General features: G+C 51.3%; 1 protein-coding gene across 1 annotated transcript; it reads left to right on the plus strand.

Moving 5' to 3' along the window:
- Positions 1-11,965: 11,965 nt before the first annotated feature.
- Positions 11,966-14,682, plus strand: LOC130263573 (interleukin-20-like). The gene is made up of 5 exons (XM_056511167.1): positions 11,966-12,167; positions 12,250-12,315; positions 12,708-12,860; positions 13,235-13,309; positions 13,407-14,682. Exons 1-5 carry the CDS (start codon positions 12,009-12,011, stop codon positions 13,482-13,484), a joined length of 531 nt encoding a protein of 176 aa, XP_056367142.1. The 5' UTR covers positions 11,966-12,008; the 3' UTR covers positions 13,485-14,682.
- The last annotated feature ends 1,695 nt before the right edge of the window (positions 14,683-16,377 follow it).

Raw genomic sequence — 16,377 nt, forward strand, 5'->3', positions numbered from 1 at the left:
GAGAGAGGAATGGTGTGTAAGAGCAGAGGGGATGAAACCCCAGCGACTGGAGAGTCTGAGGCAGGGGAAGTGTGGGATTTTGTGATTTGTTTTCCTTTTTTCTGTTGGTATTGTGTCTCCCAGAGGTGATGGGGAAGCTGCTCCTGGGGAATCACTGCAGGAACATCAGTGCAGCTGAATCATGGCCTGGGTCACGCTTTTGTTTGGCCCATTTTTGTTCCCCTGCTCTAACACAGCTGTGGGGTTTTTCCTCTTGACTGTCAGCAGAATCCATCAGAAAGGAGAAGAGCAGAAAGCTCGGACAAAATTAGCCTTAAACTCAATCCCACAGGCAGGACCCCACCTTTCCCTGGGACCCCACACAGGGACAGGTTTTTGCTTCTTTTGCATTAATTTAAACCTGCCAGGGGTCAATAAATCTTCAGTGCCAAGACCTGGATGGCTGCTGAAGCTTCATCAGTGGAAGCTGATGTGTGAGGTGGGTCTGTGCAACCCTGGATGCTGAAATCCTGGAGTTAATCCTGCTCCCCTCAGGGGAGGATGCAGCCCCAGGCTCTCCCTGCAGTGGAAAAGCTGCTGAGCCTCAGCTGTGGGTTTAGGAGCTGTGTGTTTATGGGTACGTGGGAGAGGGGCTTTGAACAGAGCAAACAGAACAGAGCAAACAGAACAGAACAAACAGAATCATCAGGTTGGAGGAGACCTTCAAGATCATCGAGTCCAACCCAGCCCTAACACCTCAGCTGAAGTACAGCCCCAAGTGCACACCCAATCTTTGTTTAAACACATCCAGGGATGGTGACCCCACCGCCTCCCTGGGCAGACAATTCCAGCACTTTATCCTCTTTTAATATAAACTTTTCAGTAAAAACTTTTAATAAAAAACTTTTTCCTAACGTCCAGCCTCGGGGACGTGCCCTGGCAGCAGCAGGAGATGGGGAGCAGAATTTGGAGGCTCCTTCCACCCTGCCCATCAGCTGAGCGCTCGTTTCCAAACCTCTCTTGTTTTGAGGCGCCCGGGCTCTCCATGAAGTCACCTCTGACATCCCGAACGTGCCAGGCTGTGTTTCCTGAGCGCTTTCTCCAGCCCAGGGTTTCGTGCTGTGTTTCGGGGCTGTGTTTTGGGGCTGCCAGCAGCGTCAGGCAGCCGTGCCCGTTCCGCAGAGGAAACTCTGGCGTGCGCAGGGCGATTCTCTGCCTCCCTGCAGTGTTTACCTGCGTTTCCTCTCTGTCAGAGATCTTGACGGTGCAGTTTCGCTGTGACTCAGCCCTGCTGAGCGCTGTGGAAAGGCGGCGGCTGCGCTACTACAGCGAGTTCATGAATGAAGAAAACACCTTTTTCCTAAAGAGTGTCCGGGCGGCGTGGGCGGAGCGCTGAACCTTTAGGAAACAGCTTTTCGTCCTTGCCAAGAAGATCGGCTCAGGAAGGAGAAAAGTTACTCAAAAGCCACTGGTGCGATTCTACCCCACCTCCCACAAACTCCTGATTGCTGCAGGTTCGCAAGAGCAGCAAACGCTGCTTCTGCCCTAAAACAGAGCCCCGTGGGTGGACACTTTCTCCCACAGTGTGCCACGAGCGAAGGCTGGTCCTGGACGTGGTCCTGGGCAGGGTTTGGGGCTGGATGTCCTCAGGTCCCGTCACTGGAGCAGGTGGCACATCACCTGATGATTGCAGGGGCTTTTCTTACCTTGGCAAGGTTCGATGCAAAAAATTTCTACTTTTTATTTGCCTTCTTGGTCTCTACATTGGTTTTTGGATAGAGGGATGTTGTGTAGCACCATCCCTGGAGGGGTTTCATCATCCGTGAAGGGGTTTTACCATCCCTGGAGTTGTTTTATCATCCCTGGAGGGGTTTCACCATTCCCTGGAGGGGTTTTACCATCCCTTAAGGGGTTTTACCATCCCTGGAGGGGTTTTACCATCCCTAGAGTGGTTTTACCATCCCTGGAGAGGTTTTACCATCCCTGGGGGGGGTTTTACCATCCCTGGAATGGTTTTACCATCCCTGGAGGGGTTTCACCATTCCCTGGAGGGGTTTTATCATCCCTGGAGTGGTTTCACCATTCCCTGGAGAGGTTTTACCATCCCTGGGGGGGTTTTACCGTCCCTGGAGGGATTTTACCATCCCTGGGGGGGTTTTACCATCCCTTAAGGGGTTTTACCATCCCTGGAGTGGTTTTACCATCCCTGGAGTTGTTTTACCATCCTTGGAGTGGTTTCACCATCCCTGGAGGTGTCCAAGGAACACCTGGACATGACACTCAGTGCTCTGGGCTGGTGACAAGTCACAGGCTGGACTCGATGATCTCAGAGCTCTTTCCCAGCCTCAGTGATCCGTGACTCTGTGATTTTCTGCCCTGTCTATTCTAGATGTGACTTGGAGGATCCCCTCCATTTCCAGGCTGTCCCAGTGGTGTTGTCCGTTCTTTCCCTTTCAGAAATTCCCCATTTCTCATCCCTGCTGGACAATCTGCTGCCGGTGACGCCCTGGGGGAAGTGGGGACTCGGTGGCCTTTCCTTCACCCCGTGTTTAAGCACTGGCATTGCTCTCTCAGCAGCCCAGTGCTGGTGACTAACAGTTCCTTGTGAAGCACCAACTGCTCTGCTTTGTTCTTTTTTCAGGAATTTTTCCTGCTGATGGGGTGTGACATTAGATATTTCACATGTGGAAACCTGGTCAGAGCTGGTGGGGTGAGTCAGGCCGACCTCAACAGGTAAATCCCAAATTGCTCTTTGGAAATTTGACCAATGTCACCAGTTTATCTCATCCAGAAATGGGTTATTAATCATGGATTGGTGTCATTGGGACTTTATTCTAATGTGACACAGACAGAACATTACATAAGAAGTTCTTAGAAAGGTCCAGAACTTCCATGTGATCTAAATTAAGCTGGAACTCTCTGGAATTTCCACATGAAAGAACCAAGTGATGGAGACTTTCTCCCCTCTGCAGATTCAGTTTTGGTGACAAACTTCACTGAGAAACATTTGCACACAGAAACCTCCCAATATTTGCAATTCTGTTGCAGCCTTAGGCAGAGATGAAATAACATCCAGATTGAATATCCCTGGAATTCCAGGCTGCCCTCTGCCCACCCAGAAGAGTGAGCTGTGCTTTATTCCCCATTTCCCACCTGTTCTGCCATTTGAAGCCCCTCTCTGGGCCTGAGTTGTGGGTGAGGTCAGTGATGCTGCCATCACCCACACAGGGCTTTTCCCACTGCACAGAGCAAACAGGGCTGTTGCTGTATTTTCATCTCTTTTATTCTGCCCTGAAATCAGCAGTTTTATGATGCTCACAGCACCGTCCTTAGAGAAACCAGTTTGGAGTTTGGAGCCTCAGGAGTGGGGACTGTGAGCTTTCTTTGCAGACAACTGAAAAGTGTAAAAGTATGCAAAAACCCCCTGAGTATATAATCCATTGGCTCAAATATCACTTGCACTGCCTTTTAAATTTTTTTTTTGCCTTCTACAGAAGCGATTTTGAGCAACTCCTGCCCTGAGCAGCTCATTGCACAAGTGTTGCTTTGAGGAGTTTCTTTTTTCTAGTTCTGGTATTGCTTGGGGTGGGGAGAGGAGGGAATATTCTGGTGAATATTGACTTTGTCATGATTTATCACCAAAACTCTGACCAATAACACAAGCCCAGCCTATTTATAGTGCTCAGGGGTCATAAGACAGAAACTCCTTATCAGGGTTTGAGAAATCAGAGGAGGCCAAGCCGCTGCTCGGAAGCTCTGGGGTGAATTTCAGAGCCAGCTTCGCTCACTTTTGGGGTTTTGGGGTGGTTTCTGTGCAGAGGGTTTGGAAATCCTGGGTTTTCTTTGCCACCCCACAAAGAGCAAAGGGTTGGGGATGGTGGCTCATCCTCAGAGCTCGAGGGATGCTGCAGCATCCCCGCTGCTGCCAGGGGATTTTCCACCTGCTTCTGCTGGGTCTTTCTGCTCCAAAAGCTTTGCTGTGTTTTTTTTTTTTTTTTTAAATTAAAAAATGACCCACCACATGAGCTTTTCAGAGGTTTCAGAGGCTTTTAGAAGTGTTCAGATTCCCCTTCTGTTTTCTCTTTTGTTTTTGTTTTTGTTTTTTTACAGAAGGATCAGATGATCCAACCTCCTTCTCCTAACAGATATCTTAATATGGAGACCCAAAGAAAATCATGGAATCATAGAGTGCTGTGAGTCGGAAAGGACTGTAAAGATCATTTATTTCCACTCCCCTGCCTTGGGGGCAGAAATTGAGTGATAAAAGCAGCAGAGTTCAATTGAAATCCTGCTGCTCCCCATGGGGGCTTGGGTCTCAGCTCCACTCCTGCTCAGAACTGCTCTCCTCGAGCTTCCTCACCAATTTCCCTGGGATTTATTTTTCTGTGGAAGCTTGAGGAAGATTTACTTCATTAACAGCATCAGGCATTTATGTCTCTGTTTGGTTGTTGCTTCCCTGTCACTTTTGAGGACGGTAACTAGGAAGTGGAAGATAAAATTGAATGGTGGAAAACCCCTTTCACTGTTTAAAAATAAGAAGAAAAAAAAAAAAAAAAAAGAAAGAAAACATGATCTGAAGCGAACTTCCTCTGCTGTCGGGAAAGGAGGGATGGGAACTTCATCCCTGCTCCTCAGCAGTGTCTGCTGAAAACACAAAGTCAGATGAAGAGGCAAAATCCTCTCAGAGCCCCTGATGTACAGGGATGGCCAGAGGGGTTGTGCAGGGAGGAAAAATCCTTCAGTGTTCTCTGAGCTCAGCAGGCCAAGCTGGTGCTCCCCATGTGAGCTACCCAGGGGGAAAAACCCACCTGATTTTCTGGGAATTTACACCCAGAGGGAAACAAGCAGTGCCCAATTTTCCTGTTTTTCGCCTTTCCCAGAGGATGTGTGGTATCAAACGAGGCAGGAATGGCTGGAGCCCGGAGCCAGCCCTCCTGCCTGCCCATCGCAGAGCCAGGGCTGAGCTCGGCTCATGTGCATCCCTCCCGAAACCAGCCCTGGCTCCTGGGGCTTGTGAAATGGAGAGGGGAATACGGACCCAAAACCGAAACCCGGCTGTGCACAGGGGCAGCAGCGAGTTTACTGAAACACAGCTTTCAGTTTTGGTGAAAGCTGAACCTGCCTGGCTATCGGAGTGATTCATCTGCTCCCCAAAAAGCTCGCCCAAAAGCGGAGCTGGTAGCAGCCAGCTCTCGGTTTCTCCTTCATTAGGTGTCATTTGTGGCCGGCAGTGTCAGCACATTCGGCCTCGGGGCAAACCCGGGGGCTGGGTGGGACTCTCAGACCCACTGGCTGCTCCAGCCCCGGGCCCTGCCTGGTTTTCCATCAAAAGATCCTTTTGGGAATTCGGTTTGGGGGGTTATGGGGGTGCTGGGGCTGGCTCTTGGTGATCTCAAAACTCTCCTCCAGCTTGGGTGACTCTGTGTTTCTGGGGAGTCACTTCTGCTGTCACAGCAGCTTTTAGTTCTCCAGAATCAGGGATGGCTGCAGGGTTGGGAGCCCCCAGGGCTGCTCCCTGTGCTGCTGCTCTTGGCATGTGATGGGTGATTCCCTCCCCTTTTCGGGCACCTCCCGAGCTGTTGCAGTTTTGGGATGAACGTTTCCCAAACTCTCAATGGCAATTTAATTCCCCAGTTGGTCACTGAAGCGGGCAGGGGTGAGCTGGGCTGGTCCTTGGCAGCATCACCAGCCTGGCTTTGGGCACAGGGACACTTTGGGGGGACTCACACGGACACAGAGGCGGCAGCTGAAACCCAAGTGCTGGATAGGTGAAAAAAAAGTGCTTTTTGAGCTGAATTATTTAACTCTGAAAGCCTGAAATATGCATTTCTCTGTGGGGAAGATGCCATTTATGATAACCAAAACATGAGTTCATATTTTGCCAGAGCAGAGGAAACAATTATCAACCCCTCCACCCTGGTGACTAAATGAATTTTCTGCAGAACAGCTGAAGATGCTCGAGATCCTCCACCACGCTTTTCCTCTTCCTCAAAGGTGAATCTTACAAGAGGAGGTGAAAAAAAGAATTTTTTTTTTTTAATTTTTTTTTTTTTTTTGAGATTTCTTTCCCCTTTCAGAGTGAAATATTGTTTTGGGGTTAGGGGCATTGTCCTGGATGAAGGACTTTGCTTTGGGTTTAAGGACATTGGTTTGGGGTTAGGGACATTGTCCTGGATGAGGGACATTGGTTTAGGTTTAGGGACATTTTTTTTGTATCAGGGACATTATTTTGGGGTTAGGGATATTGTTTTGGGGTGAGGGACATTGCTTTGTACAAGGGACATTGTCCTGGATGAGGGACATTATTTTGGGGTTAGGGACATTGGTTTGGGGTTAGGGACGTTGTCCTGGATGAGGGACATTGTCTTGGATAAAGGACATTGTCTTAGGCTGAGGGACATTATATTGGATAAAGGACATTGTTTTGGGGTTGGGATGTTGTTTTGGGGTGAGGGACATTATTTTGGATAAATGACATTGTTTTGGGGTGAGGGACATTGTCCTGGATGAGAGACATTATATTGGATAAAGGACATTGTTTAGGGATTGGAACATTATTTTGGATAAATTACATTGTTTTGGGGTTGGGATGTTGTTTTGGGGTTAGGGACATTTTGGGGTGAGTGACACTGTCCCAGGCTCTCCAAAGCTCCCCGAGCCCCCAGAGCTGGGGAAGGAGCTGCTCTGCTCCCCCTAAAGCTGCTGAGAGTCCTGGGCACCGGGAAGCTCTGGGGAGGAATCCTGGAGAGCAGCTGCACTTTTGCTCTGGGTGAATAAAACCCGCGTTTCCCCGAGCCCAGCCCGCCCCGAGGCAGCAGCCAGTGTTGGATTTTCAGAATTATTCGAGTGGTTGTGGCTCGAAACGTGACTGAGCAGAGGGTACACGCTGTACCTCTCACAGCACCTCCTCACCGAGTGTTTTCTGACTCATTTGTTGAGTTTACCGAGAAAAACAAGTTTTTTTAATTTTTTTTTTTATTTTTTTTTTTTTAATTCTGTCAGTAGCGCTGCAGAGCTGGGGCTGGAGCTGGCCCTGGCCAGGCTTTCTGCCCATAACGAGCTGCACTAATTACGAGAGGAGCAGTCTGGTTGGCACAGGGCATTTCCATGGCACAGAGTGCCCACTGATGGGCAGAGTCCCCCCAGGGTGGCACCTGCAGGGTGCTGCCGGCCAGATCAGCACTCTGCAAACGAGGGGTGGGCTCTGGCCGGGAGGGACGGGGATTTCTTGACAATGAAATATTGATTTTTGAGGAGCTGAGAAGTGCGTTTCACTTTTCCATTGACACCCAGCTACGCGGAGGGCTGGCTCAGATTACATCACTTCAGGTGTCACAGAAATTGCTCCAGTGCAGAAAAAACAAGCTGAAATATTTTCTTCCGCTGCTGAAAACGGAATTACAACTCTTTGACAGGGGTTTTGGTGAGCTACAGCATCATCAGGGCAGGGGTAACACCTCACAGTTGTTTTGGTTTCATGTGGCCAAGTTTGTGCAGATCTTTCCTGCAGGAGATCAGGAGGGGTTCCTGAGCCCAGATATTGTTGCTGGATGTTGTTATTAAGGCTCAATTCTTCCTTTATGAAAATTTCTGGGAGCATTTCTCTCACTCACGTTCTCTGGCTCTGGGGACCTGAGAAAAACCATTATCAGGCTCATATCTGAAATGATGGTTTGCCAAAAGCTGCTGTGAAATAGGGGAGATGACAAAGAATGTCAAACCAAGGCTGGGCTGTCGAGTGTTATCAGAACTTCTTAGAGAACAGAAAATGCCTTGAAAGGAACTATTGAAACTGCCTTATCACCCCAGACACTTTACTGGAAACCTGATGTTAAATGTGAGCTGGGACCAGTCCTTGAGAGCGGATCAGAACAGCTCAATGACAATTTCTTTAAGGATTTTTTTTTTTAATTTTTATTTTTTTTTTTTTTTTAGGATGAAATGAATGATTTGAAATGAACAATTTGAAATGCATGACTGGGAATTAATTTAGCGGTGTGGGGGCAGGCTCAGGAGTGCAGTGACTCCCAGTGACACCAGTGGGTGACAGGGGATGGAGCAGGGCTGAGTTTCCCCACGGAAGCAGCCAGGGGTGACTCAGTGTCCTGTCCCCTTGCAGAGTCTGGTCCCTGTCACGCTCCTGGGCTCTCCAGCACCGTGTCCAGCCTTAGTCACTGCCCCAAACCCTGTGCCTGCAGCAGCCTGCTGCTTTCTGCCAGCCTGCAGAGGCTTTGTCACCCAGCAGTGACAGTGATGGTGACAGTGACAGTGACAGTGACAGTGACACTGACAGTGACAGTGACAGTGACAGTGACAGTGACAGCGCTGGGACACAGCGAGCTCCAAGAGGCTCCTTCCTCCCAGATGCTCTGGGGTGTTCCAGCTGTGATTATCCTCTGGGGATATTCCAGCTGTGATTCTCCAGCTGCTCTGGGATATTCCAGCTGTGATTCTCCAGCTGCTCTGGGGATATTCCAGCTGTGATTTCCAACTGCTCTGGGGATATTCCAGCTGTGATTCTCCAGCTGCTCTGGGGATATTCCAGCTGTGATTTCCAACTGCTCTGGGGATATTCCAGCTGTGATTCTCCAGCTGCTCTGGGGATGTTCCAGCTGTGATTTTCCAGCTGCTCTGGGGATATTCCAGCTGTGATTCTCCAGATGCTGTGGGATATTCCAGCTGTGATTCTCCAGCTGCTCTGGGATATTCCAGCTGTGATTCTCCTCTGGGGATATTCCAGCTGTGATTCTCCAGCTGCTCTGGGATATTTCCTCAGATCCTGACTCAGCCCCTCGTGTGCCCTGTGATGTGGCCCTGCTCTGCATAAACTATTTCTCAGATAAGAGAACCGGACTTTGCATAACCGATTTCTCAGATAAGTGAACCACACGCAGGGATGGGTGAGTTGGAACTCCTGCTGCCAGGGCAGCTGGCTCAGCAGGCTCTCTGCTGCCTCTGCCTGTTATTTGGGCCATCGCTGCCCTTGGAGTGCCCTGTCACAGCACGGAATCCCGAGGGAGGAGCCCTCCCCTGATAACTGGGAGTGTTCCTGGGAGAGCAGAGCTTTCCCTGCCCCATTCCCAGAGCTGCACTGCCCGAAGGGTTTCACTTTGCCTGGGGAATCACTTCCCATTTCACTGAGCTCATCTGCAGAGTCTCAATGCTGACTTTCAGAAATCCCTGCTCCTTCTTTTCCTCTTCCTTCCCAGAGCCCAGGAGGGATGGTTTGCTGTTTCACTGAGGGTATTTTCATACTGCTGGAGCTGGTGGGTTGGTGGCAGCCTGGGGAAAGCCAAGCTGAGGTGGTTTTGCTTCCATCTGGGTTTGGTTCAACATGTGCTGATGGCTTTAAACAGGGATGGATGGGATTTTGGGAAGAAATTCTTCCCTGTGGCTGCCCCTGGATCCCTGGCAGTGCCCAGGGCCAGGCTGGACGGGGTTTGGAGCAGCCTGGGGCAGTGGGAGGTGTCCTGTCCATGGGACACGAGATGCTGTGAGGTCCCTCCCAACCCCAACCATTCTGGGAACTCTGCTGGTCCCACCTGCTCTGAAATGAGAGGCTTCTGGCCATCCCCCATATCCAGCACTTGGGGTGCTCCATCACCACCATTTCACAGACACTGAAACCCCAAAATTAACATCTCTGTGGGTTGTCCCCCACCCCAATGGAGTTTTCCTCCTTGCCCTTGTGCTGAGGGTCCTGCTGGTTCCTTTGCTTTGCAGAAGGTTGATGACAGGACAGAGAGGCTGAGTGGCACGTGCAGAGATCTGTACAAGGCCCTGGACCCCATAATCCAACATTTCCCCTTTCCTGTGTCTTCCCAGCATCTCTCCTCCACTCCCCCACAGCCAGGTCTCTTCCTTGCCCTCTGGCACTTGGCTGACCCATCCTGGGCGTCAGTTCAGTTACCAAAAGGAAAAAAAACCGAGAAGAATGAAATCCTTTCATGTCATCTGCCATTTACATAATGAAGTAAGAGCTCACAGCCTCTTGCCTTGTTTCCTCTCCCGGGCTGGGTGTGCTCCAGGAGTGCTGCCACTTCCTCTGCTCCCAGCACAGCTGGGATTTGGGGAGGCAGGCGGGGATTCTGTGCTGTCCCAGATCCCTCCAACACCTCAGCCAGGGCAAATCCACCCTGCTGCAGCCTGGCCCTGCCCTCTGGCCGATTTCCAGGCACGGTGGGAGCACCTGGGGCAGTTCCAGCATCCCTGTGTGCAACACCCTGACTAGCCTGGGCAGAAAATCCATTTGCCTAGTCCTCCCCTGGGACAGATCTGCGCTCAAGACTGAGCTTGGTTATCAATAAATTCATTAGTCACCGTGCAGGACAGCCCTGGCCCACAGGCACCAGGTGCTCCTGCCTTGCACAGGGACACGCTGGGGCTGCTGCTGCCAGCAGGAACCATCCCCAGAGGCTGCCCCTGCCATTGGGGGGTGACTCTGCCACCCCAGTGCCCTCTGAGTCCAGCTCACCGTCCCTCCTGCTCCCAGAAACCCCAGGGAGTTTATTTAGCTGCACATTTTTGTTTGTAGACCCAACGAAGCTCTCTGCAAAGGGGCTCCAGAAACATCCAAACCAGCCTCAGAGCCAACACACAGGGGTCTGGGGTTTGCAGCAGCACTGCCACATCCCTGTGCCCCAGCTGACAAATCCTGGGGCTGAAATCCTGGGAGGAAAACGTGTCTGCTCCTTGGCTGCACAGTTTTGCCCAGCAGGGAAAGCTTGTGGTGGGATGATCGTGGATGTCACCAGGCTGGGGGACGTGGGAAGGTGTCAGTGAAATCTCTGTCTGTGACAGATTTGGGCTGTGAATGATGATCACCTACATCACCTCTGAAACCTCTTCTGCCCAGGTGGGAGCTGTGTGCTCCAAAACCTGAGCTGGAGTTTCTGTGCCTCTCCAGCACCAGGGACTCAGGATGGAGAAACATCCAGGAGCTGAGAGTGGGAACAGCATTTCCTGAACCTGCTAGTAGGATTCCTTAAACCTGGCACCAGGATTCCCTGGAAATGGCAGGGGAAGGCTTCTCATGGCAGGATGAGGATGGAGAACCCTGGATTTGAGTGTCACCCCTTCTACCAGAACTCCTGGGACCACTGGCACCCATGGGCTGATGGCACCCAACAGCAAGGGATGGGCTGGGAATGGCCCTGCCCAGGAGGGGACTGCCAGCATTGCTCCATCTGGGGGTGCTCTGGGGCTGTGACCCCCAGGGTGGCCCCTGGATTTGGTCACATCCCTCTTCCCAAAAGGAAACCAGAGGTGCCAGGGTTCCGCCTCCGTAGGTGAGGGAAGCACCTGTGGGGGAGAGAGCTGGTCCCTTGCACCAGCTCATTAATTCAGCGAATTACAAAGGGAAATACGTGCTGGGGAAAGCAAGAGAAATCCCAAAAGTTAATCCAAGAGTTATTTCCTCCTGGTACCAGGATAAAAACGCCTCCTGGAGCTCTCCAGGTCGGTGAGAGAGGAGAACCCACACCCAAAGCAAGGTAAGACACTGAATTTATCCCCTATGTCCTTTTGGCTATTCCCTTCTATTCCTACCTCTGAAATATTTTTTTCATCAATGACCTTAATTTTCAGTGCTAACAAAAGTTGTGTTTGCCTTATGCTATTCCAGAGGGAAACTTTTCTTTTGGGACAAGACTTTGGGGTCTGTTACTTTCAGTCAGTTACCTCCTGTTGCTTCTGGGCCATTAGACTTAAACATTTAATTTCACTGTATTTCTTTTTCTGATAGCATTTTTTTTCAGAACAACTCTGTTTAGATGCATTTTCAACTGATATTTTATTTATTTTTCCTTTTCTTTTTGAGCTCTTCTGTTAAATATTTGGTTTTATTGGTTTTTTCCTCTTGCTCATGGGGAGCAAAAAAGAAATGGGTGAGAGTTACTAACGAGTGTGGGGTTTTTAATGCAGATATACAAGTTTTATATAAAAAGTGTGTATTTTCATAGGGATCACAGTTATTTAGGAATATAAGGAGGAATATTCTCCTCCTTGGGCAGGTCTCCCAGGCAGCTGCCATGAGAGGATCCCCCTTGTTCCTCTGCCTCTTCTCCGTGTCCTGCTGGCTGAATTTGATGCCAACATCTGGGGACAAAATCTTCCACTTTGGAACCTGCAGGGTTTCCCTGAGCACGGCAGAGATCAGGGCAGGCTTCACAGCAATTAAAGCCAAAATTGTGAGTATTTGCCAGGCTGCTGGGGGCTGGGGGAGCCCCTCTGGAGCCAGCAGCTCCTCGCCCATCTCCATCCTCTCCGCAGCAATCCAGAGACCCCATCCGGAGCCTGAGCATCCTGAACCACCCCCACTCCCTCCACAAGGTGAAGGTAGGTGGTCCTGCCTGGGCAGCCCTTACAGGGTCCAGGAGCAGGTGGATGTGACCTTGGCAAGTGCAATCTATCATAAATCTGTAATTTTCAGCTTTCCCACACCCCGAAGCACTGGGCACTGGGTCTCAGCCTCTGACATCCAGCTGCAAATTCAGCTGGTTTTATTTTGTGAGACTTGCTGAGGGTGGATCTCCTGGAAAATCAGGCTGAAATGATTTCCCATCTATTTTATCAGCTTCAATCGAGCACCACTGAAGAAGCTCTGTGAGTCAAACTGTCCTGCTGTGCTCAGCTACACGAATTTCCTGTCAGAGATGCTTTATCCCAGAGAGCCACCACAGGCTGCACCCCTTTGGAAGAACTTTTAGTCACTAAATTCATTTTCTAAGTCTTCAGACAGGTGCTGCATCACTCATCAGCTCTTCACCTTCTACGTGGACAAAGTTTTCAAGCACTGCAGGACCGAGGACTCGTTTGTGAACAGGAAAATCAGCAGCATTGCCAACTCCTTCCTCAGTGCCAGGAGGAAACTGGGGCAGTGTGTAAGTCCTGGGTTCTGCTCCATCCATTTCATCCATAAAGCAGCCTGGAGGGTTATAAAGCTGCAAAGTGTTCATAGAAATGGTTTTAATGAGAATACAAAGCAGGGTGGTGTGGACAGTGTTCTGTCCCCTGAGATGTTTCTATATTTGCCCACCCAGCAGCAAACTCCCCCATGCTCCTCCAGCCCAGTTTTTATCCTGTCCCTTGTCTGTCAAGGCAGCTGCTGTGAGCTAAATCCTGATTTAGGGTCCTGCACCTTTCCCACAGCTCCACAGTGTCTCAGTCCGTGATGCCCAGCAAAACCAGAAACTGAAATCTTATTTTTAAAAGTTAAAAGTCTGCCCAGACTAATGAATTAATCTTGCTTTTCCAGCGTGAGCAGAATAATTGTGTGTGTGGGGAGGAATCCACGGAGAAATTCAAACAAATACTTGCAAACTATGAAGGGGTGAGTTGGTGACCGAGCCTGGTAATTAACACAGACATGTAAATTCTCTTTGTGTTGGGTCTCTGCTCACAGCTCACTCCTTCATTTCTCATTTCAGCTGAATGTCACATCTGCAGCCATGAAATCCCTGGGGGAGCTGGACATCCTCCTAGACTGGATGGAGAAATCTCGTTAGTGGGTGGTTTAATTACCCACGGCCGGGGCTGAGGAGCTGCAGGGGCTCTGCAGAGGTGGGAGGGACAATAAATCAGAGTCAGTGCAGCTCCTCAGCAGCCCCAGCTGCAGCCAGGCAAGCACAGAGAGCTTTGCCAGCCAGGGACATCAGCAGAGTCTTCAGGAAGAGGGAAATAAAGAGTTGGATGAAATTAAATCAGCATCGCCCTCGCTGCTACCAAAGGATGCTCCCAGGGAAAACCCACAAGGGTTTCTCCTGCTGGCAGACATAAGCTGTGATCATGCCATAAAATTATTGCTTAAATTGCAGATTTTTTTTGTCTAGGGAATGTGGGGAATGAGTGCTGAGAGCTGGCTGGGAGGACTCTGGTGCAGCTGATGTTGCATCAACCTGGGCTCGGTCTCAGGGCTGCTGCCACTGCTGGGTCTGGCTGAAATGGGATGTACAGAGTGAGAAATGCTTCCAAGAATGGGTCCTAGCAGGTATGTCAGGCCTTAGAAATCCGTGTTTCCTCTTGAGATGATATTTTCTGCCTTATCAGTAAAAAGGTTTCTGTGCAAGATATGTGGTTGCTGAATAGAAAAAAGGTTCTTGAGTGCGTTGTGCAATTTACTGACACTCAGTAGTGAGTTTTGTGGAAACTGGTTGTGATGACTGCAAATAAACCCCACTTGAAACTGTGCTGAGTCTGTTTGTCAAAATTCTGAGGAATTATGAGATTCTTGCTGAATCCTTTTACAGCAGATGCTGCACTCCAGCATCCCAGGGCTGATGGATCCTTCTGGGCACGCCAGGAGCACCAAACTCAGACCCCAGAGCTGCTGAATCCCCTCAGTTTGTCCCCAGAACTGTGCATTATTTATAGCTCTGCTCTGCTCCCTCCCATTTTGGGTGCTGCTGGTACCCATGATCCAGATCCCAGCATCTCCCTGGAGCACGAGTGTCACGCTGGGTGGCATCTGGTGATTCACTTTCAGAGGAAAAAAATCTCTGACTCCTCCCTGTCCTCCCTCAGATCCTTGCTGATGCCAAAGGAAAGCTCCTCAGGGCTTTGATTCTGTAAATTCACTTTCTCAAGGGTTCGTTTGTCAGGTGTCAGGGCAGGAACAGGTGAACACGTCCCCCCAAGCTCGGGCAGTGCTCAGCAGAGCTGATTGCTCATCTCCACCATTCCTTTAGGAATGACAGGTGCCACTCCTGGTGGAGAAAACCCTGGGAATGATGCTGGGAGGCAGAGAGGTGCAAAAGGGGGGGGGCCTGGGGGTGCAGGGGGATCCTGGGGGTGCAAAAGGGATCCTGGGGGTGCAGGGGGGACCCTGGGGGTGCAGGGGGGACCCTGGGGATGGAGGGGGGACCCTGGGGGTGCAGGGGGGACCCTGGGGATGGAGGGGGGACCCTGGGGGCACAGGGGAGATCCTGGGGGTGCAGAGAGGATCCTGGGGGTGCAAAATGGGATCCTGGGGGTGCAGGGGGGACCCTGGGGGTGCAGAGGGGGATCCTGGGGGGTGCAGGAGGGACCCTGGGGGTGCAGAGGGGACCCTGGGGGTGCAGGGGAGATCCTGGGGGTGCAAAATGGGATCCTGGGGGTGCAAAAGGGATCCTGGGGGTGCAGGGGGGACCCTGGGGGTGCAGAGGGGGATCCTGGGGGTGAAAAAGGGATCCTGGGGGTGCAGGGGGGACCCTGGGGGTGCAGAGGGGGATCCTGGGGGGTGCAGGGGGGATCCTGGGGGTGCAGGGGGGACCCTGGGGGTGCAGAGGGGGATCCTGGGGGTGCAGAGGGGACCCTGGGGGTGCAGGGGAGATCCTGGGGGTGCAAAATGGGATCCTGGGGGTGCAAAATGGGATCCTGGGGGTGCAAAAGGGATCCTGGGGGTGCAGGGGGGACCCTGGGGGTGCAGGGGAGATCCTGGGGGTGCAAAAGGGACCCTGGGGGTGCAGAGGGGACCCTGGGGGTGCAGGGGGGACCCTGGGGGTGCAGAGGGGGATCCTGGGGGTGCAAAAGGGACCCTGGGGGTGCAGAGGGGACCCTGGGGGTGCAGGGGGGATCCTGGGGGTGCAAAAGGGATTCTAGGGGTGCAGAGGGGACTCTGGGGGTGCAGGGGGGATCCTGGGGGTGCAAAAGGGACCCTGGGGGTGCAGAGGGGACCCTGGGGGTGCAGGGGGGATCCTGGGGGTGCAGGGGGGATCCTGGGGGTGCAAAAGGGATTCTAGGGGTACAGAGGGGACCCTGGGGGTGCAGAGGGGCCCCTGGGTTTGGGGCAGGTGAGCCTTGAGGTCTGGCAGGAAGGTGCAATGTGGGTGGAAGAACTCGTGAGCAGGAGGGAGATGCTGCCCTGCTCATCCCAGCAGTGAATGCACACAGTTCAGGAATAATTTGTGTTTTATCCTGGAATCCACAATTCAGGAATAATTCTGGAATCCACAGTTCAGGAATTATTTGTGTTTTATCCTCAGTGGAATTTTGGAATCCACAATTCAGGAATAATTTGTGTTTATCCTCAGTGAAACTCAGTGTTTGCCAGCTAACCCATCCTGTCCCTGTCACCTCTGTCACTGCAGCTTCCTACACTGTTTATTGTGGAATATTCAGCTTTTCCCACCCTTTTTCTGCCTCTCTGGGCGGGCTCTCCCGTGGTCCCCACAGACCCTGAGCTCCCCAATCTGCTGAGAGCCTGGATTTAATCTGCTGGATTTAATTTCTCGTGCACACCAACACTCCAGAGGTGCTGCCCTGCAGGTGCTGCCCTCAGGTCGGCAAAACTTCGAGTAATCAAAAGCATCAGCTGTCCCAAAGGGTTTCCAGCTGCCTTTAAAAGAAAATAAGAATTTTTTTTTTATTTTTTTTGTTTTTTTTTCCACAATGCTCCTTTTGGGCTGGGAGAGCTCAGTGTAG

Source organism: Oenanthe melanoleuca, chromosome 26, assembly GCF_029582105.1.
Source record: "Oenanthe melanoleuca isolate GR-GAL-2019-014 chromosome 26, OMel1.0, whole genome shotgun sequence".
Classification (NCBI taxonomy): Eukaryota; Metazoa; Chordata; class Aves; order Passeriformes; family Muscicapidae; genus Oenanthe; species Oenanthe melanoleuca.

Excerpts from the sequence above, each read along its gene's own strand:
- LOC130263573 (XM_056511167.1), top strand. The coding sequence starts at position 12,009 with ATGAGAGGATCCCCCTTGTTCCTCTGCCTCTTCTCCGTGTCCTGCTGG. Across the intron at positions 12,316-12,707 it reads ACTCCCTCCACAAGGTGAAG|TCTTCAGACAGGTGCTGCAT; the intron begins GTAGGTGGTCCT and ends TCATTTTCTAAG. Across the intron at positions 13,310-13,406 it reads TACTTGCAAACTATGAAGGG|CTGAATGTCACATCTGCAGC; the intron begins GTGAGTTGGTGA and ends TTCTCATTTCAG.